General features: G+C 39.5%; 1 protein-coding gene and 1 non-coding gene across 4 annotated transcripts; both read left to right on the plus strand.

Moving 5' to 3' along the window:
* Positions 1–1,624: 1,624 nt before the first annotated feature.
* Positions 1,625–1,695, plus strand: TRNAG-GCC (transfer RNA glycine (anticodon GCC)). The gene has a single exon. It is a non-coding gene; the product is annotated as a tRNA-Gly (tRNA).
* Positions 1,696–1,860: 165 nt separating this feature from the next.
* On the plus strand, positions 1,861–22,415 carry KATNA1 (katanin catalytic subunit A1). 3 transcript variants are annotated; one of them, XM_068395725.1, is made up of 12 exons: positions 1,866–1,942; positions 4,477–4,557; positions 7,013–7,187; positions 7,901–8,058; positions 10,385–10,568; positions 12,170–12,291; positions 13,654–13,759; positions 14,078–14,236; positions 15,336–15,462; positions 17,045–17,179; positions 17,454–17,580; positions 21,681–22,415. In XM_068395725.1, exons 3-12 carry the CDS (start codon positions 7,017–7,019, stop codon positions 21,877–21,879), a joined length of 1,488 nt encoding a protein of 495 aa, XP_068251826.1. In that variant the 5' UTR covers positions 1,866–1,942; positions 4,477–4,557; positions 7,013–7,016; the 3' UTR covers positions 21,880–22,415. The 3 variants fall into 3 exon arrangements, with proteins under 3 accessions (XP_068251834.1, XP_068251826.1, XP_068251843.1); XM_068395733.1 differs by lacking the exon at positions 4,477–4,557 and having other exon boundaries at positions 1,861–1,942; XM_068395742.1 differs by lacking the exons at positions 1,866–1,942; positions 4,477–4,557; positions 7,013–7,187 and having other exon boundaries at positions 7,920–8,058; positions 10,396–10,568.
* The last annotated feature ends 1,309 nt before the right edge of the window (positions 22,416–23,724 follow it).

Below are 23,724 nucleotides of genomic sequence, written 5' to 3' on the forward strand. Positions count from 1 at the left end.
CTGGGGTAATAAAAAATACAATGGATCTTTATAAGAAGTGAAAATCAAATTCTTGTTTTGGCTAATCAAACACGAAATACAAACATTAGTTGCCCAAACGCATTTATTTTTCTTTCCTTCACACCCCTCTCCCCTAAGTACCCTTTATGCTGCAACAGCTCTACTGATTAACAAAAAATTTGCGTATGTTTAATAGCAGAAATGTTATTGCGCTTAGCTGTCATCTCATGTTTGTAACCTGTTGTCAAAAGTATATATTTTCATGTTCAAGAGTTCAATTTATTGGTGCTCTTTCTCTGTCCTCTGCTGCCTCTTTCATCAAAATTATTAAATCTTCGTTATTTATTATGCATACATTATGTATCATGAAGCTGTTCCTTCTCTTAAGAGAGATAGGGCAACACATTACAGCTTTCATGTTTATTAGGAGGGAAAATTGTCTTTGAGAAAGTCCACTTCTTTAAGTGTATGTCTCAAACTGCTGATGCAGAAACCAGTGTCTCATTGTCCTAATTCTTCTGCCTTTGGGTGGGGGCGGTGGGGTGGAAGTACTACTGCAAGGTTTTTCATTCATTAGCAACCTATAAGCAGAAGAAGAGTAATCCCTCCAGCTCTAATCAACCAGGTGATGCGATACCATAACACTTAGAATTTTAAAAACACATCAACAGTTTGCTTTATCTTATAACTGATGTAGAAATGATTGTTTTACATTTGGGCACTCATTAAAGGGATAGACTAAAGTTGCCAATTTAACAATGTTAAATGGGTAAAAATATAAGAGCAAAAGGGTGAGAAAGGATGTGGTAAACTTAATTAAAAGACTACATAATGCTGCAGGTCTTCTAAGTTCACCCTAATGTACTAGCATAAACCTGCTGCACTGTGCCCAACCTGTTGATCCTATTTGTTGCTAGGCAGCTGAGGCTATTTAGACCAGTGGTAAGTTGCTGCTCCATGAGGGACACTGTATTCAAGGACAGTTTCCTGTGGCTTACTGAGTTCGGGATCTGGTTTTCCTAAGCCCTGTAGTACCCGATGTGTTCTCTTTCCCAGAATGCCACCATTTGTAACAGTTTGAAGAGCTGGAGACAGTCACAAAGCAATGAATACGTGGAAAAAATGGACACACGCTCTTCACTAGGCAAAACCCCATCTTTGTGAATTATGGAAAGTAAATAGCTCAATGAAGCCCCTCTTCACCAATTGATCCAAGTCCACCTGCTCAGCCTGCTCTCCCTCAGGGCGGGCCCAGTCTCTGCTGGTAGCACCTGATTCTTCACCATCCTGTATCTCTCCTCCTTGGAGGTATGAGCATGTTTTCTTTGGCCTGTCTGCGCTGCCAAGCCTCTCACGTGCTGCTGGCAGGTTACGCCTGTGGCAGCATAGACCAACTCTGACCACAGTCCTACGTGAAACACACTTAAAAAATCAAACGCTGTTTCACAGCAACGTTTCTGATACAACTGGAATTGCTGAGGTGGCTACGGTGTCTTTCCACTGTCGTTATTCTTTCAATGCCTCTGAGACAAATTTAATCCCCCCTTAAAAAGAAATACAGCAACAGCCGCAGTCCGCCCTTGTCACCTTCAACTGACGGAGGTGGCAAAACACTACTGCATCCGCATTGGTGGTTCAGTGGTAGAATTCTCGCCTGCCACGCGGGAGGCCCGGGTTCGATTCCCGGCCAATGCAGCTGCTGTTCGGTTTTTTTTTCCCCTCTACTGCTGTGTTGCCCGCCTTTTTTTTTTTTTTTTTTTTTTTTTTTTCTTTCTGGAAGTGACGCAGCCGGATTTGCCTTCAAACTGCCGGCGGCGGCGGGAGGAGGCGGGCAAAGCCGGGGGTGGGGTTAGCGCCGCTGGAGGAGGAAGGGGGAGGAAGAAGCGAAGGGGTCGTGGCTGCTGGGAGCTGCTGCTGCGGTGGGGCCGAGCTCTGGGGAGGAGTAAGTGAGAAAGAGAGAGCGACCCGCGGTATCTTCCCTCGTTATGGCGGCCAGGCTGCCCGTTCCGTCCCCCTCCTGCCCCAATGTGGCCGTTGTGGGGTGCCCCCCCCCGCCTGGCGGGGGCCGCGCACTGCCCCGCTCGGCCTGAGGCGAGGGGCGACGCCCGCGCCCCTCCTGGCATGGGCCGCCCCGAGGGGAACCGGGCACCTCTGCGCCCGGGCGGGAGGGGAGTTTCTCGGCTCTTCTGTCCCGCGGCCCTGGAACCGGGCACTCCTGGGGACCGTGAGTCGCCGCGGTCGTTGCTGTCGTGACACCCGTGACCATTACGCCGTGCTCGTCGGTGTTATGTCACTGCTGTAGCTGGGAGCCCCACGGGGCATCGCCGTGGCGTCCATAAAGTCGTCGAAAGGCGACGGCCCGCAGGTGTGTGGCTGCTCAGCGCCCAGCCCCTGGGGAGCCGTGCTGGGTGGGCGGCTGTGGGACGGCACCGGTGCCACTAGTTCAAACACTGAACTTCGGTTCGTGCTTCTCCCTTCCCCCCACCCGTTTCCCTCAATGAAGTGAGCTCTGTGCAGTTACGCTAGTTTTCTCTCCAGAGAGAAGCAGTAGGCATCAGTTCTAGATATCCGTTCTGCTGCAGACCCTTCTAAGTTTTCTGAGAAATTTTCTGACTTAACATTGGCCATCTAAAAGAATGCCAGCCCCTGTGAAACGGGGAGTAAGTAATAGGATTAATTTTTTTTAAGCCTTTTGAAAGGCTTAGCCTTCAAAACAAGATCATCTGCCAACAGTGTATCTCTAATGACTTTTTTTTTTTGCATAAACAGCTAGGTATGCTTATGTTTGTCGCTGCTGGTGTTTTTTCTTTTGTTACCGTTACTGTTAAATACAATAAGTGGATGAGAACCAGTTTGTTTAGTATCCAATAAGTCTGGCGACTCTTCTATTTTCCAAGTAATTACACAATTGCTTGTTGATACCAAATGTTGCTAGGAGTGGATGTTATGAAGAGTATTAAAGCTGGAAGGGAGCTCAGAGGTGATGCAGGCCACCATGTCATCAGTAAAAGCTGATTCCTGAAAGTATTACTTTGGTTTTTTTTTTCTCTTCTGGCTTGATGAGAGACCTTTCCGAATTTTACGAGGTTGCTTTGATGTCAGAGCCTGTATAGCAGGCTGAAATAATGGAAACATGTACACTCTGCCAAAATTCAGGCTCTGGCTAAGTCCAGACATCAAGGTTGGACTGAAGGACTCTTTGGAAGTATTTTCCTTGTATGGCTTGTGCTGTTCTGAGTCAGCAGAATAGCTGATGGTTCCCCCGTAGTGACTGGTAGACCCCAACTTTAGTCTTCCCTCCCAACATCTGCATATCCACCTCTTTTAAAGTTGCAGGGGACTTCTTTGTGAAACGGGTTTGATACTGGGTTCAGTTGCAGCTTCCCAAATTCTAATGTATGAATGCAAGCAGAAATTACTTACAGTCATTCCTTATGATAATTCGTTAAAGTCATTGTGGGAAACGTGATATATCCCTAGTGTTTTCTTGATGATGGTCAGGCTGTTATCTTTAAAATAGAATATAAAAATGAGTTCCAAAACTTCATTCTCAAAAGTTGTAGGTAACATGAACCTTCATAAGGTTTCAACTCCCACCACTCTGGGCTGTTCAAAACTCTAGAAATATTTTAGCTGCTTGAAGCAAATGATAAAATGTATTCTGTAGTTACTAGAGAAGGGTTAATGTGACAGGTTTCTGTTGTGTTAATTTCAGGGACCCATATATACTCACAGCTAGTGTAGAGAGTGAGTATTCTTATTGTGAAGTGTGTGTTTGTACACAGTGTAGAATTAAACTTGCAAGACAGAGTGCTTAGGTTATTTTCCTTATATCCTGTTTGCTGTAAACTTTACGAGCTCATTACTATTTCAGTTGCTGTTGGAACATAGATAACTTCACTGGGCACGATTCATGAAAAGATCATAGCTGATAAGTGCAGCTTCGCTGCTTTGACGTCCTGATACGTGATAGTACTAGGTATTTGTAAATACTTTAAAAATTTTTAAGTGGTGCAGGATTAGTTTTGCGTTTTGTTTTTGTTTTTTGGGTTTTTATTCCTTCAGGTCTGGTTTAAGTCTGGATTTGTGCCTACTCATGCCTCTCCCACATGTGTCCTACACCCTACTCTGAGCTGTCTACTCTGACTTTCTGATGCAAACTTTAATCTGGTTTCAGATTAGTACTCTAACTCCATTTTTTTCCCCGTCTTAGAACTGCTTCAGCATCTTCAGTTGCAGGTGCAGTAAGCCTATAGGCTCGCATTAGTGTATCAGCTCTTAACACTGCCTGTATTCAAGTGGCAGCAGCAGTGGCATGTCCAGACATAAGCAGAGCCAGCAGCTTTTGCTGCCCCGCTTGTACACAAGAGCCTTGTACTTGGAAGCCATTTAAAGCTCTTCTGCTCTTATGACTCAACATGAAACAACAAATTAAATTTGTTTTCTAGTTTAAACTAAATTCTCTTGCATTTTCAGTACCACTGATGAAACGGATAGATTCCTGGGTTTTCGTTGGAATTACTCCTTTTGGTTACGTTGAAAGCATTATAAACTTAGGTGAGCACCTTCTTTTTTTATTTTTCTTCCCCATATGAGATGTTAGTTCATTCTTCTTATGTGTCTGTTTATCCTTTCTGTCCTTCCTTTGTCTTCTCTCACCTGAAAATCACATTTACTCTTGCTATGTGCATACTGTCATTTTGGTCCCAAGCTTTCATATCTTTCCGACTTAGGCTCTTTATGTTTTTCTTTATTCTTGCTATTTTCACATTTCCAGATGAAAACTACTCTTATAAGCTTTTTCCTCCCCCCCGGACATTTAAACAGAAGTGCTGTTCTGCTTGGATTGCTCTACAGCATTCAGTGTAAAAAAAGTTATCTATGACTTCTCTCTGTGTTTGAAAGTCTAGTTTGGCTTTAGTGACTTGCTATTACTTGATTTTTAAAATGTTTATTAGCATCTTGCTCAACTTGTGATTTCAGTTGTGTTAGTCATTGGTTTGAGTTCTCAGGACAGGCAAACGGGTGTATCTGGTAGGATGAGCAGGAGTGGAAAAGCTTGCTCCTAAATATAGCAGGGAAAACTTCGGTCATATCTGTGTGATGATCCATACAGCAGTTGACAGACATCTTCAGGCTCTTTCTCCTGAGGTAAAAACCAACAAAACTCCCAAGTCAAACTGTGTCTCCAAAGCCTAATTAGACTGGGATACGGTAGCCTTTGTAGTTGCTGGTCACATCAGTTATATCAGCTTGTAGACATCGTTTTGGCCAGCTCAGCGAGTCTCTGGCCAGAGTGAGATTATGTAGGGTAGGTTCTTATGATAGCAGGTTTCCAGACTCAACCCCATGGGTCCCTTCTGTGTGGATAGGTGTGGGCTGTCAGAGGCCTGTCTTCAGCTCTGCTGCTGCCAGAGTTTTGCTGGTTTGGGCTGAAACTTTTCACAGCAGCTGTCTGCTTTAAGGGAAACTGGGGAAGGAACAGTAAGGAAGGAAAAAGAAGAGGTTGTTGGCTCAGGAGTAGATCAGCTGTGTCTGTGCATAAAGCTACTTGGGAAGGGGACAGAAAAAGGAGTGGAAGTTTAAAATGTTTGATTTGTACTTAGCAGCACCTCTTTACAATGGGGACCTAATACTTTAGCGATAGATTGTCTGGTGTCTGCAAAGTGTGGCTTCTGAAACCTCTTATAATGCATCCGAATTTGACCATGACCTGGTCTCGAAATGTGTTCAGTCTTAAGTCTGTTTATTGTACATGTGAGTTTCATACCTCTTACGTTCTTTAAATAGTTGATCTGTATCAAGTATGCTTCATCCCAGGGCTTAGCTGTAATTGCTTGTCTGCAATTGCTCCTTACTGGTACTGAGTACAAGTACTGAAATGAGAGCAAGATGACTGTTGCAGGCATGTTTATTTGCTTATTTTAACATTTTCTGTGCTTGGTTCTACAAAATTAGGAGAAGAGGGGGAAATTCTTGATGTGCAAGAGACGGAAAAGTGGAGACAGTGCAGGTATCTTAGAGAAGAAGGGGATGGGATGTGTAAGTAATGGATAAGAACATAGGATGACTGCTATATGGACAGTGGCTGTACCATAAAGAATAAGTCTACTGCTTCTACTTATTACTGTATTTGTACAAATAATAATTCTGTGCTATTCTAATCTAAAAGTGCAGATTCTGCTAGTGGTACAAAGTGGAAGTGGTCACAGTCCATGATGTTTGCTCCAAAAAAAAAAACCCAAAAACCCACTGATGGGGAAAAGTAGCATGGTTTGAACAATATGTTAAATAAAGTGGGTAGCTACACATGAAGTGTTTAATTGTGGCCTTTCCCTACCGTTCAGTGATAACTTAGCATCCTCAGGGTTTTTCAGGAGTCTTCTTTCAACTGTGAAAATGAAGGTGATAGGAAAGTGCAAGCTGGGCATGGAAGGTGGGTATTTGTTTCAAAGAAACATTAAATAAAACTGAAGAATTGTGGAATCATACAAACGGAAAAATAGTGTTCTCCACAATGCAAAGTCAGACTGTTAAACTTGTATGCATGGCATGTTAAGGCAAAAAAATTAACAAAACTTAATGCATCTGAAAGAAGGGCTTTGGTTTATTGTTTGTTGGGTTTTTTTAAACCACAGGCCATTATAGTATGGACAATGTTGTAGTGCTAACAGTAAAATACCAATTTATCTTACAATAGAATAAAGAGGGAAGGAGAGTACGCAACTGTGTCTTGCAACAGTGTGCTTGAAGAGCATATACAAGACGTGCAGATTTAACAGAATCTTCATTGCATGAAAAAATTGTATGAAATGAAGAGTTTCATTTCTAAGAGAACCAATTATCTCTTTGTTGGATGACATTCGTTCTAGGACCTTTTTCTAACCAGTATATTTCCAGCTTCTGTATTTTTGATATGCCAAATGAGGTAATGAGCGTATAAAAATAGTTGTAAAAATCTGTTCTGGTCCTGGGATTTTTTTTTTCCTTAATATCTCCTATTTTTTTTTAGCTTCATGTTGAACATGAGCCTTGTTATGATCAGTGAGAATGTAAAGCTGGCTCGTGAATATGCCTTACTGGGAAATTATGACTCTGCGATGGTCTACTACCAAGGAGTTCTTGACCAAATGAATAAGTACCTGTACTCTGTCAGAGATACATATCTGCAACAGAAATGGCAACAGGTAAATAGTATTTTTCTGGGACATTTTGAGGGAAAAGCATTAAAGCAGCAAAAACTGCCTATCTTATGGTAAACAAAAGTATAAAAATACTTACACCATTCTTTAATAAACTGTAGTGCTGTTATATATAGGCACTTTCATTATTGTATAGACTTTTAAAGTCGTCTTTATGACTTCTTGCTCTGACAGTGACAAAACAGGCAATGGAACACAGCCCTGGGGAGCCAGTGCACTGTCTGACTTGTCAGCTTCTTGCTGATAAGTGCCCCTGCTATGCTGAAGTTTTTTAGGCTGGTACCATTTTGAATAGTCTTATTTCCTTCTCAATGTTTTAGTAGTGTGACTTATAGATCCTTAGTAGAAACTGAGTTGTGGCTACCATGTTAATTTACCCTTAACACAAACCATCATTTTTTTCATCGACATTCAGTCTTATTAGGTTGTGCTCTTTTCTGTCATACTTGTTTAATATGCAAAATTTGTCAAAAGTCTCTTTGGTGTTAAATCCAAAATTTATTTGTTTATTCTTTAAATGTGCTGAGGAAGGCCGAAAAGCGTACTTAGTATCTGATGTGCATTATTCTTGGCTATTGTAGTAGAATCAGGTAGCTTGTGAAACCTTGTGGAATCCATCCAGGCATTACATGGGTTTGAACAGAGGACTGTTACAAACTTATTTGCAATGTGGTTAATCTGCTTTTTTTTTAAATCAGGTTTGGCAGGAGATAAGTGTGGAAGCTAAGCATGTGAAAGATATAATGAAAACACTAGAGAGTTTTAAACTAGACAGTACTCCATTGAAAGCTTCACAACAAGAATTACCAGCTCATGATGCAGAAGTCTGGTCTTTGCCAGTACCTGCTGAACGTAGGTAAGAGGAAACCTGAAGACCTAAGTGAATGTTTAACATGGCCAAGTGTGCTTTGACTTCAGCCTGTTCCTGTGTAATTTTTGTTCTAGAACATAGATATGTAACTCTTAAACCAGCAGATTGCCACCGTTTATGGTGAAGGAGATGCCATTTTGAGGCAGGCTACTTCAGAACGTTCTGGGGCTTTTATCTTATGTAGGTTTGACTAATGTCAAGCTGCCTTTTTTTTTTTTTGTTTTCTCTTCCATGACTTAAGGTGAACTTGTCATTTCATGGAATAGAGCTCACCTCTATTTCTGAATTGATCTTCTCATCAACTTTAAAATAATTCTGCATGTAGCTGATATGAAAAGGATGAAGAAGTATTAATCAGAGTAACAGTAAAATCTAAAAGCGTCCAAGCTCAGTTCCTTTTGTGTACCAAGGTGGTTCCCTGATCTCCTTCATGAACTGGTCAGTTAGACTAGCATAAGCTCAAGGGAAGGGGTGGGAACAAGCAGCTGCAGGCAAGCCTGCTTATTTCAGAAGTAGTTTTGAATTGTGCTGGGTTAGTGTCTGTGAAACCGAGGCCTTGCAGTGTGATTTGACAATGTAGCTGCTGCTGAAAGGATAGTCCTACCCTCCACAGTTGCCTGAGTTTTTTTCGCTTTTGTCTTTTTTGGCATTCTTTAGCTAGTTCAGGATGCTGAACTGGCAAAAAAGACACTGTTTTGTGGGGCTAGTGTTTTTTTGTTTGGGTTTTGTTGTTTTTTTTTCCCTGAGATTAGCTATCATCTAAGCTGGTTAATTGGAGATTCTAACACATGCCAGTGGTAGCACGAAGGATGGAATAGGAGTGCATGCAAAGCAGGCATGGAACTCTGCATTTTGACAGGAAGTGACCATTAGATCAGCTTAGCTGTACTGTCAAACTGCTCTTTGAGGCTTTGAACTTGCAAGCTGTTTCTCGCAGACAAATAACTTCAGTCTTTACAGGTACATTTTAAATTGTTTTTTAAATGATTTATTTTAAGCCTGCTTTCTGAAAGGAATGGGTCTTGTGTGATCACGCTGTTTCTGTTTGTCTCATTTAATAACTTTGGAACACTGCTAGCCAATTACTTTCAAACCTTCTGGAAGAATAGAGTCTGGGAGGTAGAACTTTCCTAATGTTTTGAAGCTTTTGAGAGAAGAAATAACACAAACTCATGTTTCTAAAAAGGGAGAGACTTGAGACAACTCTTTCTGTTCTATTTGTCTTGCCAGCTGGTGAAGTATTGAGTTGTGGTAATATGAAAAAGCCACAGTGAAAACTTGGGCCATGTTGTGTTGGAATAACTACAGTGAATTCCTATACTAAGATAGCAGAACTCACAAATTTAAGTGGAAATTAGATGTGTAATCACCCTATTCCTTTATTTTGAGCTTTAGGGTGGAATTCAAAGGTGGCTAGGTGTTCGTAAATAGAAGTATAGGTTGGTAGATACTCCATTGGAGAGTGAAAAGACTTTAACACTTACGATCTTATCATTAGCATATTCATGTTACCTAATATGCATTTCACAATGAAGAGGTATGTACAGTTCTGACAAACTTGCTGCTGTGAATCAAAGACAACTTTTATGAAGGTACTGAATCCTCATATATCTTAAATTATATGTCAAAACACATCTTCTGGTTCAAGTAAATGCTCTCCAAATCAGAATCTTCCATTTTCTGTTCTCTAGAAATATCCCTGAACTTAAACTTGACTGATTGATAGCTTATTAATGCTGGAATTTTGGAAAGGCCCATGGAAAAAGTGTATCTGTGAGAGTAACAGATTTGTATGGGGAAGAAACTGAATTTTAAAAAAGAAATCCATAATACCAATCATGATACTGGTTTATTCATATGTGCTTCTAAAAGTAGTCTAGTTTCAAACAACTGGAGGCCTCAGATACAGATTTTCTTTCCCAAGAAGTGAAAATAATAGGAAGTGAAAATAAAACTGTCATTCCTAAGAAACCTTTACATTTTCTTTGGGTAGGAGAGTGGGGACCATTGTGATAATGAGAAAATATATTAGAGGTTTTGTTTTGTTTTTTCTGAGCTCCATAATACTAGCATTACTTTTATTTATGAAATATACAAAGCAAGGAGCTTGTTTCAATCAAATGAACCCTGAGCTTGTGGCAAAGGGAAAATGGATTTTTAGTGACTATCTAAAAATGTCTGTCTTGTTTCTGACATATGGATTTTTATCTTGAGCAAAATGGCTTTTCAGTTTGTAACCACTTGATTTGGTTATGTAATGCTCACCCCTGACTTTACACTGAGGCTTTTTGCATATGTTACAACTAATTAGACCTTCACCAGGACCCAGAAAACGTCAGTCTGCTCAGTGCAGTGATTGCAGAGGTCACAATAATCGTGTAAGTGCAGCTGTCAGAGGCCCTCACCGTCCATCCTCTCGAAATCCCAATGATAAAGGGAAGGTGGTCCGCAGCCGGGAAAAAAAGGATCAGCAAAATAAAGGAAAAGAGGAAAAGGTAAGCTTGCAAATAACTTCATGAAGTTCAGAAAATCAGTCTTTCTTTCTTAATATTGAGTGTGTTGTAAAATTAGATGCCTATAAAATGTTTCTTCTGTTCAAGTCAGTGTGCTCATTTGAATCTCACCTTCTAAGGTGTCTTTGCTTTATGGACAGTCTTGGTTACCAATTAATTAAAAAAAAAAAAAAAACACAGGAAAAAAAAAAAAAACAAACAAGCCCTCATCTGGAGGAAGTGATCTGGTAAATGTGGGCTTGTTTACTGCAACTTGGAGATAGTTGTTTAAAATTATACTACTGAATTACTGAAACTGAGGCTGATGGAGCTCACTCAAATGGGATGTCCGTGTGGGTTCTTTATTTGTTTTCGTACATTTTAGACTGAGATTGACTCACCTGTTCCAAAGCATTTCAAGATTTATTTAATCTTAAGGGGAGACCTTTACTTTATTTTCTTGAGATCTGGTATTAGCTCCAGACTCTTTTCAGTTTAAAGCAAACAAAAACCCAACATGCTTCACAAGAGAGAATGATCTATGATCTGTTCTTTGCAATCAGAGTGCTTTAATTTTTGCTTGTGCTCTGGTCTCCATAAATTTAGCTGATGACCAGAATAAGAGATCATACTGAAAACACTAAATTCATAGTTTTCCAGAGTCTCAATAAATCAAATATGCGTGTAATAGAGTTTGTTAGCTTCAGCAACCTTATGTTGTGGCAAGGTGTCATGGCCTGTGGAAATGGCATTGACTGCAAGGGTGGAATGGTTTAGCTATGTAAGCTACTACTTTTATTAGGAGCTAAATTACATTGTCTTTGAGTGATAATCCTTTCTCACTAAGGATCTACACACACAGAGACAGGATAGGTCTTTTTTCTTGTTTACAGTTGTTCTGTCATCACCAGTGCTTCCTGTTAAGTGTATAAAAAAACAGGGTATGTCTAGTGCGTTTTATTTCCTTTCAGTTGCATGGTCTCTGCTGTTTGAGCCCTTTCAACTGTGTAGCTTTTTTGCTTCTGCTCTACTGCAGAGCTGCTTGTCTGCTATGCTTGTCCATGCTTCTGTATCAGTTAATTAGCTCTTTTTTACTTCTGTGGTCTTCCTGCAGATCACCTTTTCTCATCCTACATATGGAAGTCCTGCTTATTTTTTTGTGTGTCACATATATATGGCATATTTATGACACTTACAGGATTTGAGATACTCTAGCTCAGTATGACGCTTTCTGATCCACTCACTTGCATAATTCGCCCTACCCAGCTACTATCTCGGATAGTTGTTGATTTCTCTGGGAGAAGAGGCAAACACTGTTACACTGGGATAGGTGTGTGCAGTTTTGATTACCTACTAAAGCAAAGAAACTGCATCAGTACAATATGCTGGCTTCGGGGAAAAGGAAACAGGACCAGGGCAGTACAGAAGTCTCGGTGAACCACGTAAATCCTGCAGTGCAGCAGTAATGTAGATGCTTCATAATTTTCATGCTGGTTTATGTTGCCGCCTTCTAGAAATATGATGCTATTGTGGACTTGTAATAAAAATCTATTAGTAGCATAACCATTGGTATGTATTTATGTTGTTTTATCCTTTATATGTAGAACAAATCCACATCTGAGATCTCAGAGTCTGAACCAAAGAAATTTGATAGTACTGGATATGATAAAGATTTAGTAGAAGCTTTGGAAAGAGATATAATTTCTCAGAATCCCAACATTCGATGGTAAGTTTGAATACTGCTGCCAGTCTTTCTGAGTTGTTTCTTTTTCCTCTTATACAATATGACGAGAATTAAGTATTTTAGCATATGCTTACATATAAAAAGTACCTACAGGTTTTCTTTGCTCATTAAATAGACAACTAAACTTCTCGTTAGTTGAGTATTTTTAGAACTTTTTTTTCCACCCATAGATTCATAGGATAGTTTGGGTCAGAAGGGACCTTTAAAGATCAGCTAGTCTAACCCCCTGCCATGGGCAGGGACATCTTTCCTTAGATCAGGTTGCTCAAAGCCCTGTCCAACCTGACCATACAAAGCTTCTTAAACTTTTCTAAGAGTCTTGAAATAAATTTTTGAGATGTTCTTTTGCAATGTATAAAATTCTAGTGTCTCTTCATTTAAAAACTTGTTTTACTACCCAGGGGCGTACCAAGATAGAAAACTAATTAACAAAGAAGTTGTATCAATATAGAAACCCTTTGAAATCTTGCTGGACGTGATGTGACCGCCAGTATAAAATATAACCATGTGTCAGTACCTTTACATAAATGTTAAATATTAAACCTTATACAAAGGTTGGTTTGTGTGCCACATGTTTCCAAGCTTAGGTGATTTTGTGAGGATTAAATGAGCAAAAATCTTCTGGCAAATAGAGTAGGCTTTAAAAAAAACCTGAACAATCCCACAAACAACTTTGTATGCATGCAACTGTCATGTGTTTCAGTTTAATATGTAAATTATGTTTCAGTTTTTATATTGAACCTTAAATTACAACTTCAGATTTTAAACTAATTCTCCATATAGATATGTTTTGAAACCAAAATGATACTTGGGCACATGCTGATAAGTGGAATGCCCTAAGAGTTACCCTCAAGAAAATAAGACCAGCCTATAAGGTATCTAAGAATTAATACATTTGTGATTCTGAAAAAGAATTCTAAAAAATTTTTTTAATTCAGCTCCATTTACTAGTCTTCAGTAAATTCTCATAACGATGAAAGATGATATTCAAGTTTCAGGGACAGACAACCTGTCATCAAAAGAAGGCGGTGTCATCTATAACTAGCATAAGTTCTACCAACTTGCCTTATTCTGCTTATTCTTTCTGTGAATAAGAACAACAGTGCTCTAGTGAAATACTTAATGTGTCTCTCTTTGCTTTCGCATCCAGCTTGAGTCTGCTAGCTGGATGTCAGCTGTAGTTGTTGTAGGCTTTTGCCACTAGAATGTAAATAAATCCAACTAATTTTCCTGAATTATGGAAGAGCCATTACATAACAGTAAGTTTAACTGCATGTTGTTTTCAGCTGTGGACTGATTCTTTTGCAGCCTGTCTGAATCTGTCAAACCACTTTTTCTTGTCAGGGATGACATTGCTGATTTAGTAGAAGCCAAAAAACTGCTTAAGGAAGCTGTAGTTTTACCGATGTGGATGCCGGAGTTTTTTAAGGGAATTAGAAGACCATGGAAGGTATGAAAAAATCTGATCCTGTGGTCATAAGTAGGATTCTGAGATTGGATCTTGGCGGAACAAGAAATTTCAGGTGTTCTACAGTTAAATTCTTTCTACTTTTTAGTAACAAAATTTATGGTGAATGGTACTAACAAAGATGTCAGCCAGATAAATACACTGTCTGCAGCTATATTGTTTCAAGTAAGCAATAGTAATTACTTACTTACCTTTGAATAACTTTTCAACCTAGTATTTTAATATTATACTATTAAACAAACTGAAATTGTCTGTGTTTTGATTCTTGTCCGAAAACTGGTTCTTTTTGCATTTTAATAGGGTGTGCTGATGGTTGGTCCTCCTGGTACTGGCAAGACCCTTCTGGCAAAAGCTGTAGCCACTGAGTGCAAGACTACTTTTTTCAATGTTTCTTCTTCCACGCTTACCTCAAAATACAGAGGAGAATCTGAGAAACTTGTTCGTCTGCTGTTTGAAATGGTGATTGACGTTTCTGAACATAGTGAGATAATGAAGTAGAATTACTTCTGGGGTAGTGAAACCTTGCCAAGATTTAGAACTCGTAGCATACATAAACAGTTCTCCAAGCTTCAAACACTTTAAGACCTTCTGATTTGGCCATGTACATTCAAGATCAGTTATTCCTAAATAGCTTTATAAAAACTGAAAAATTAGGTCATCTTTATTTTCAGGGTTAGCTTGTTACGTTAGAGGTAGCTTGCTATAAGATGATGAGTGCTGTAGAACATACTTGAATGTAAAACTGGAGGTGGAATCTAATTGCTTTCTGGGTAAGAACCCTACTTAGGCTGTGTGTGTTTTGTTGTTGTTGTGGGTGGTTTTTTTGTTTGTTTGTGCTTAAAATAAGAGGGCTTCCAAACCCTTGAAATTGGCTCAGAATGTGTAGTCTTTTTTTTCATGTGTTACCAGGCTTGCATGCAGTATTTGCTAGGGTGCCCAGTACTGAAGGGGGCAGCAGAGTTGCAATTACAGTAGTCAGCAAATAAAAGATCTTTTACAATATAGTTTGATCGTATTAAATGAGTTGATATCATGCCAATCAATCAAAAATTCATATACAAACTGGACAGCATCTCAACTGCTGTAGGACAGTAGCTTTTATTATCGCAGATCCTTGCCTTTGACCTGTCTTGTTTTCAGAAAGGTTAGAGTTATTTTGCAGTTGACCTGTCTCTTGGACAGGTTCCATATCATGGTGTCTTAGCTTAATGTTTGTCCTAGCTTTAACAGTTCTTATTCAAGCAATCTGTGATGACTTTCACAGTTATAAATGTTATTCCTAATGTGTAAAACTGCCTTTAGCTTATTAAACATTTGCTTATAGCCCTAACAATTATAGGACTTTGCCAAAAACTGTTCTGCTCAAATGTTACTAATGAATGCAGAGCTGCTCTATAGTTGTGTGCAGTGGTCAGAGACAGAAAGTTAGGTATTGTTTGATACTTATGAGCTGATACATTGGGGTAATTGTGTCATTACCTAGCTCTGAATATGCTGCTATTTCTTAAATGTGAGTAGACTGTATTTCAGTTTCTGCTTTATCTTTTGCTTTTTTTAGGCTCGATTTTATGCCCCGACAACTATATTTATTGATGAGATAGACTCTATCTGTAGTCGCAGGGGAACTTCAGAGGAGCATGAAGCTAGCCGACGTGTGAAAGCAGAACTGCTAGTTCAAATGGATGGTAAATAACCTGATCACTAGGAAGTGCTGGACTGGAAGAAACTTGAGGGAGGAAAAAATAATAATCAAAATGTCATTCTCAGCAATTTGTTTGAAAGCCTTACATAAAATTGGGGTAAAAAGATACAAATGTACTGTTCCAACTGTCAGTGTGGAAGGAAAAAAGATACCAGTTATTTAACAATCTTTTAGCTTTTGAGCAATGACCTTATATTACTGACCCAGAATAAGGAAGATTCAATGGAGAACACAAGATTTAAAAACTGCAGAAGAAAAAAAGTATTGATTGCTTCTCTCAGCTTTACATAGCAAATCACTTACTTCTCCAAAACCAAGTAAAAAGTGGTTCAAAAGAACTGTCACCTGTTCCAATTTAAACTTCAAAGGCAATTGTTACACTTAACTTTTTTGGGATCTCTTCCTCCCCCTGCCCCCCCTAAAGACAGAAATAAGAAATTTATTATAGAAGTGTTTGGGAGAGTTTTCTTTTTAAAACACTGAGTTCATTACAGCTATTTGGTTAATATTTTGCAAACCAACAAAGTTTAAAAGTAGTTAACACTGTACGAAGTTGCTATAGAAGCATCCTTTTTGTACTCTTTTGGTGAGCAGGGAGAGGGAAAGGAGCAACTGAAAAGTGGTAATCTGTGGAGTAATTTGTGATAGAATTCCATGAGTCAGAAGATTTGTATATTTCTGGTTCTCTGATGTTGATACCCTTTTATGTCTGACTTTAAATAGTAGCAGAGCTGTAATGCCATTGTCATAGCTGAAGTATGTACATAAGCTAATTTTATTAGTAACAACTACTGGAAGTCCTTTTACTTGAGCGTTCATAAATGGTGTTTTATATGCAAATTTTCAAGCAGGCTAAGTACAATGGCTATTCTACAGCCCAATCGTGTGATTATAAACAGGAACAGTAAATGCAGAGGGTAGCAAGTTAATTTCATTAAACTTATTCATATAGCAGCAATTTCACAGTGCTTTAGAGACTGAGGTGTGCTCTCTGCCTCTAAGAAGTTGTGATTCAGTCCACCAAATGTAAACATTCACTTCAGCAGTTTGTGAGAATCCACCTGAGTACATGAAACATTTGGCCTGAATTCAGAAGTGAAGAAACTTTGTAGGGGAGTAATGCTGCTTTTGCATGGCTGTTAGTGAGTACTGTTGGGGAAGGGGGGGCCGTCTGTGTTTTGGTGTGGTGATGGTTTTGCGGGGTTGTTTTGTTTTTCTTCACATGCTGTTACAGGACATTGATGTGCAGATTCAAACACTGTAATGGCACAAATACAAATAATTCCGCTGTAAAAGTGTTCCATCCATGACAGAAACTTCCTGATCTGAACAGTGGCCTATGCCACTGCTTCTAATTAAAGTGAGTCTCCATTTTTGCTTGCAGGCTGTCATACAGATGAAAAACTCAACTCTGTTGTGCTTAGTGATTCTTTTGCACTTGGACTCACTAAAGTGCAATAGAGCAGCTCCTTTAATATTATAGAATTATGGCTATTGTTCTCTCTATACTTTATGCAAGTTCATAAAATATATGTACATTTTACTTCCTCTTTTCTCTAATGCAGGTGTTGGAGGGGCTACTGAAAACGATGATCCTTCTAAGATGGTCATGGTACTTGCTGCTACTAATTTTCCTTGGGATATTGATGAAGCCCTAAGACGGAGACTAGAAAAGAGAATTTACATCCCTTTACCATCAGGTATGAAGACTTAGGGAGAGGAGCAGTTGAAAAGACTAAAATCTAAAGTTTATCAATATTCAATCAGTTTTGATTACCTGGTTTAAAAGTCTGGTTGATACATGTATGCAAATTCATTTATGAATTCAGGACCAGGTTAAATCTAAACATTAAACATTTACCTTTGTAGCAAGTACAATGTCCTTTTCTCATTCTTCCCTCTTATCCCTCTTCAATTCATTATTTATTTTCAGAAAGTTAATTGTACAGATTCAATTTTCTGTTCTTTCATTAGCAAAAGGTAGAGAGGAACTCCTAAGAATAAATCTGCGAGAGCTGGAACTGGCTGATGATGTTGACCTTGCAAATATAGCTGAGAAAATGGAGGGTTATTCAGGTGCAGACATTACCAACGTATGCAGGTATGTTCACATTGCATCATTTGTGTTGCTACTGCTGCAGACTCTGAGAAAACTGTTTGTAAAGTAACTAATTTACATGATTAAAGTTGTTGGATAAAAACAGACTGTAACTCGTCTTTTATGTATGGCTAAAAGGTAAAATACTGCATTAATATTTGCCTAGATTTCCATTTGATATTTTCATATAGTAATGACAAAGAGCAGTTGCAATATAGTAATCTAAACAAGCTGTGACTTAGGTAAAATTTCATGTTCTTTCATGTACCCCAAATTCCTTGCATGAGGAATATCCACAGGATGGTAGACTTTAACTTGTAGAGCTGCAGTCATTCCATTGAGGTTCTACTCCTTCAACAGAACATTCACGTGTAAGAGGTGATAGTGGCAGAGGCCAGAATAACTGAAGTAAAAATGCGGAGTGTTCTTCCTTCATGACACAGAAAGGGTGGTATACCATGTCGTGTGACAGTACAAGAGCTGGATACTCAGCACATTGGCTTTAGTGATGAAGCTGACTTAAGTTTTCTTCAGCCTCCTCCATCTCCCCTTCTCCTCGGTACTGTTTGCATACAATCATTTGTGGACCTGTTCTGTAACCTAGATTCCTGAAATAATTGACTAAAAATACTTTCTAACCTTTCCCCCAGTCTTTTCTTCCAAAAATTGAAAAGGGAAGGAAAGGACTGCTCTTTTAAGAGATTAGTATCAGTTATCTGGTTTACATCTAAAGATTTACACTAGCACATTTGCAGTGGTGGCAAATTGTGGAATCAGCAGTATGGGACAAAGAACTGAAAGTTCTTGAGATGCTGTTGTCATCTAATAAGCACCTGTGTAACCATGCTTTCAGGCTTTGGAGGGATCACTAAAGTGTGGCAGTGCAAGGCTTGAGCTCCAGCTTGTGCCAGCACAACTGTTGTGGGGCTGTACTTTGAACAGGATAAGAGAACTGTTCGGGATTAAAAACATCTCATCACTTTCCTCAAACACAGATCCATTTCTTGCCTTGATTCCTAATACAGCTCTGCAAACACTTCTCAGCACAACTGAGAGGACAGCATGCTGTGCTGCAGGGATGAATGCGAGTGGCCTGTATGCAAAACTGCCACCAAAGGCTCTATCAGCAGGGTCCCCTAAGGCTGAACTAAGAGTTTGGAGGCTCAATACTATTTCCTGAACAGTGTCTGGGAAAAGAATGGTATGTTAGTTGCTCTGAATCAGTGTTGTGCAGGTTTATTTCATTTGTAGGTTAGTGAGATGAATTTGTGGTGTTCTTTTGCTGAGTCTTGGTGTTGGTCGTGCTTTGAAAGGAGTTTGTTTTAATATGTCCATGTTATATGAAAGAGAGTTTTTGGCCTGCTGCTTTGTGCATTTTAGCTGCAGTTTGTCTCCTCCGGTCTGTTTAGTGTTTGTTATTTGTAATTAGTTTTATACTGGATACCAATACACTTGTTTTAAAAGTCAGAATGCTTGTAATGTTTTTTAGTGAATTTCATATGTATACATATATTTTTACATGCACACCCTGTTGCTTTTTATTTTTTAATCAAAGCCTATTTGTACAAATACTATTAAAAAACAAAACAAAACAAAAGCAAACAAACAAAAAACCACAAAGAAACACCCCAGTCTTTCATTTGTGTCAGTCTCCTTACAGATGACTGAGGTGGCAGCAACCAGAAATCCAGACAAACTGGGGTTTGGATGTGCATGATTTGAAATCAGTAAGAAAGTACTCATACTAGGCCGTGTATTTACACTTTGTTAATGGTGTCGGGAAAAACAGATCTTAAACGTGATTGTTTCATTTACATTGAGACAAAAACATATGGCTGATTTAAAAGTGCTTTTATATGGTTCAGACATAGAGTATATAAGCACAGTAAAGTTCAAACTTGTAGACTATAATAGTCTTTGCTAGTGACACAAGCAAAACTTAAGAAAAAGTGAGCCAAGAACTCTGATTGGCTTAAGTTATTCTCCTACCTTAAAGAATTTGAGGTGAAATCCAAAGTCTGCTGAGCCGGAATGAGGTGAGTCCGCATCTGGAATATTGTGTCCAGTTCTGGGCCCCTCAGTTCAAGAAGGACAGGGAACTGCTAGAGAGAGTCCAGCGCAGAGCCACAAAGATGATTAAGGGGGTGGAACATCTCCCTTATGAGGAGAGGCTGAGGGAGGTGGGTCTCTTTAGCCTGGAGAAGAGGAGCCTGAGGGGTGACCTCATTAATGTTTATAAATATGTAAAGGGCAAGTGTCATGAGGATGGAGCCAGGCTCTTCTCAGTGACATCCCTTGACAGGACAAGGGGCAATGGGTGCAAGCTGGAACACAGGAGGTTCCACATAAATATGAGGAAAAACTTCTTTACGGTGAGGGTAACCGAACACTGGAACAGGCTGCCCAGAGAGGTTGTGGAGTCTCCTTCTCTGGAGACATTCAAAACCCACCTGGACGCATTCCTGTGTGATATGGTCTAGGTAATCCTGCTCCAGCAGGGGGATTGGACTAGATGATCTTTCGGGGTCCCTTCCAATCCCTAACATTCTGTGATTCTGTGTGATTCTGTAACCATGGAAAATGAAGGTGAAACTTTATTTTAAAAAGACATTCAGGAAATGTAAAATGCATCTAAATTGCATTTTAGATGTGGGTACGAACTGACATTGAATCGTTGCTCTGAGCGGACTGTGAAGGTTGAAAGGCCTTTGGAATGGAACTGACCTCCGCTGCCTGTTCCAGTGGGTGGCTGCTTATTTTTTTAATATAGCTGTGGTGCTTCTCCAGGCACTAAGCATGCATTTGAGAAAGCACGAAGAGTTGATGTTGGAATGACTGTCAGCAGAATGACTTTACAGCAGAAAGTGGTGGCAGCTGCACTTGAACTTTGTGGGTGTGTTGGGGTATGGTGGGTGGTGGTTGGTTGATTGGTTGGGTTCGTTTTGTTGGGGTTTTTTTGTAAACTGCTGTCTGGAAGCAAATTAGATGTATGGGATGCTTCCCCCCAATCCCTGCTCCCTCCCCCTGACTGTGTAACACTGGCTTTTAGTTCACAAGTTATGATGTAACAGCAAAGCATGGTGATATTTGACTAAGGTAGAGGTCAACAAGGCAACTTCTTTGGGTTGTTCTGAAATTCTAGTTATTGTGTTATGTATTCTAATTGCTAACAACTATTTAGTAAATCCATGAAGTCTGTCAGTTATGGTTTCCTTTGTGGGGAGGGGATGGAACTGAAACAGAATATGCTGAAACCATCTTTCTAAATCCTCCAAGAAGACAATATGTAAGTTTTTCTCTTTGGATTCTCACCTACTAATATGACATGATACTGTTGTGGTATCACCAGGATTACCCTTCCGTCTTTTTTACTGCTAGACAAAATAAGTAGTATTTTCTTATTATTCGAAGCTATATAACAATGAATTAGCAGGAACTTCAGTCTTTTCAGTGTTACCCGTTTATCACCCAGCTCATCACCTGCTGCTGCTGATACTATTGTTGGAAATCCAAATGCAGTCAAACTGAATGCAGCAAGAAAATGTCTCACTTGTAAAGACACTTAATGCTTATTGAGGCCAGAAGTGTGAGGAGCCACGGGCTGAACAGATTTTGTAGTTTAACATTTAGCTGTGATGAATGTATAGGTTGGAAGTAGATAGTGTAGACCTCTCTGTCTCTAAAGTGGGATTCCTCTTTGGACCAGGAAACGTTCCAAACATTCCAGCTACTTCTCCTATACATAGGAGGAGTGAAACCATTACTTTGCCTTGTTCTTGTTTAAAAATACTATAAACAGCAGATACATCATAGGCATGCAGTGGCATCAGGTAAACCAGTTAGTCTTCACCTCTTTTGCCTAACCTCTGAATAGTGGCTATTCAGAGATCCAGGGAGGATAAATCCATGTTTGAAAAATATGGATGGGATAGCATGGTATTGTAGGTTGTACAAGCACTTGGAGATCTTCCCATAGAAGTTTACAATACTTTATCTTTTTGAACGCAACAGCTTAACTGTAACGCTGTGTTGAGCCTTTCAAACAACTGAACTCACTGTCCTCTATTGAGCATCTTTTTTTTTTTTTTTTTATCCTTTAATAGAGATGCGTCGTTGATGGCTATGAGAAGGCGTATAGAAGGCTTGACACCAGAAGAAATAAGAAATCTTTCCCGAGATGAAATGCATATGCCAACAACTATGGAAGACTTTGAAATAGCTTTGAAGAAAGTTTCTAAATCTGTATCTGCTGCGGACATTGAGAAATACGAGAAATGGATAGTTGAATTTGGATCATGCTGAGTTGTCTTATCTTGAAGAAGCCACCTTAAGTCTTAAAGCAGCTTTAGAAGTAATAAGTAGTGTCTCAGTGCACTGCGTGCTCTTTTTAACTTTTGTAATTTAAGAGCAACAGAGGTCTAAATAAATCTTTTTTAAAATGCAAATTCTCTCTAGCTCTCTTTGAACTAGCTCAGAAGTTACCCATTTTTCTCCAATGTGAAAGGTACTGACAGGATCTGCTTTGATCAAGATTCTTAAATGCAACTTAAATTTAATACTAGAACTTTTGCATCAGAGGGTTTACTCTGGAAAAAACAGCTATTATATAAAAAAAAAAATCAAAAGCAAACCAGCTCTGCTAAATGAGTTAAGGGATGCTGAGAACTAGAAAATGGGATGAATAAGAGGCAGTTATTTAGAGGATCTTGCTAGCTGATCTTGGAGAATTTGACCCTTAAACTGTTTCTAAGCTATTAATAAAGAACCTGTACAAAGGATGAGATTTAGAACATCAACTCTTGCGCTGCTAACAGTCAATAGATCCAGCTGAAGTTTAAGCAAGGGGTAGGATCATCGCTGGCTTACAGTATCTATTCACAAGTGGAATGTACCAGCAGTTCTCTGAGAATGGTTCTGCAGTGAACTCAGGTCATGATTTTAGATTTTGCTCAACAGTGCTCATTGTGACTGAAACACAATTTCTGTCTTCTTTAAAATACCTGTTATTTTGGAAACACTTCTTCCTGCTAGCTCGTCTCGGAGGAGCCAGCTGTAGTTCTGCTTACAGACGAGCTTCATGTTTTTTCATGGATCAAATACATCTAGACTTGTTTCAGCTGGTAGATACATGCTGTACAAAACTGACTGTGGAATTCCTGCTCATGTGTCTCTTCAGATGCTGCAAGGCAGATGGGAAGGATGAATGATAACCGTAAGTTGCAGTCCGAGTAGAAGGCAAATGAGTCCCAAGTACACGGTTGTGTAAATGCCATTATCGTGGACATCTTGTTTATGTACTTAAAATTCACCGCTATGTTGTGACAGCTGGACACACTGAAGAGGCCCTTTCAGCAGTGCCGGCGATGAGACTTATAGACTTTCATCTCCAAAACAGAAAACAAATTTACCTCTTCCCTTTCAAGAGGATAGCCATATGTGTCTGAGGTAAGAAAAAGATGCGGTATTTTGAAGAAGTGGGTTCGCTTAATACTGATTTTTCTGTTTGTATGTTGAGTGTATAGCTGTCAGCTGTGTTGCAGGAGATTTCTTCTCATAAATCAATTCATTGCAAGCAAACCAAAATACTCCATCACCTGAGTAAGAAGGGAAAGTACACAAGCTTTAGTCATTGGAAGCAGTCCAGTAAGGGGCCACTTAAGACTGAAAGCATGATATGTTTTGAGAATTTCTAAAGTAAACCTCATTGTAAAAGCAGTAGTTTAGTTTTAGAGATGTGGCCTTTCCTAAAAACCTACTGCCATCTTACAGAGGGGGGGTTTTGGGGGGAGTTAGGTTGTTTGGGTTTTTATTTTTAGTTCCGTCCCCCCTTGCCCCTAGCTGGCCCCTGTATCCTTGTCAGCACCTGTCCTGGGAAAGTAAGACCTACCATGGCTGGCATGCAGGGCAGTTGCCCTTTCCTAACTGTGTTAGTTGGGGTAAGGAGTTTTTAAACTGGTTTACAAAATGGTTCAGAGTGGTCCCAGCTCAAAGTAACACTCCTCTGAAAGGCATGAGACTTGTTATGACTCGAGAAAACCACGTGCATGCTAACACAGAACACTAGTGCTTTAACTTTTCAAGACTTGATAGCTCCAGCTCCATAGCACAGCAACGTTGTCTGGCAATTACTGTGTTCAAGATTTGCAC

This window comes from Nyctibius grandis, chromosome 1, assembly GCF_013368605.1.
Source record: "Nyctibius grandis isolate bNycGra1 chromosome 1, bNycGra1.pri, whole genome shotgun sequence".
In the NCBI taxonomy this organism is placed as follows: domain Eukaryota; kingdom Metazoa; phylum Chordata; class Aves; order Nyctibiiformes; family Nyctibiidae; genus Nyctibius; species Nyctibius grandis.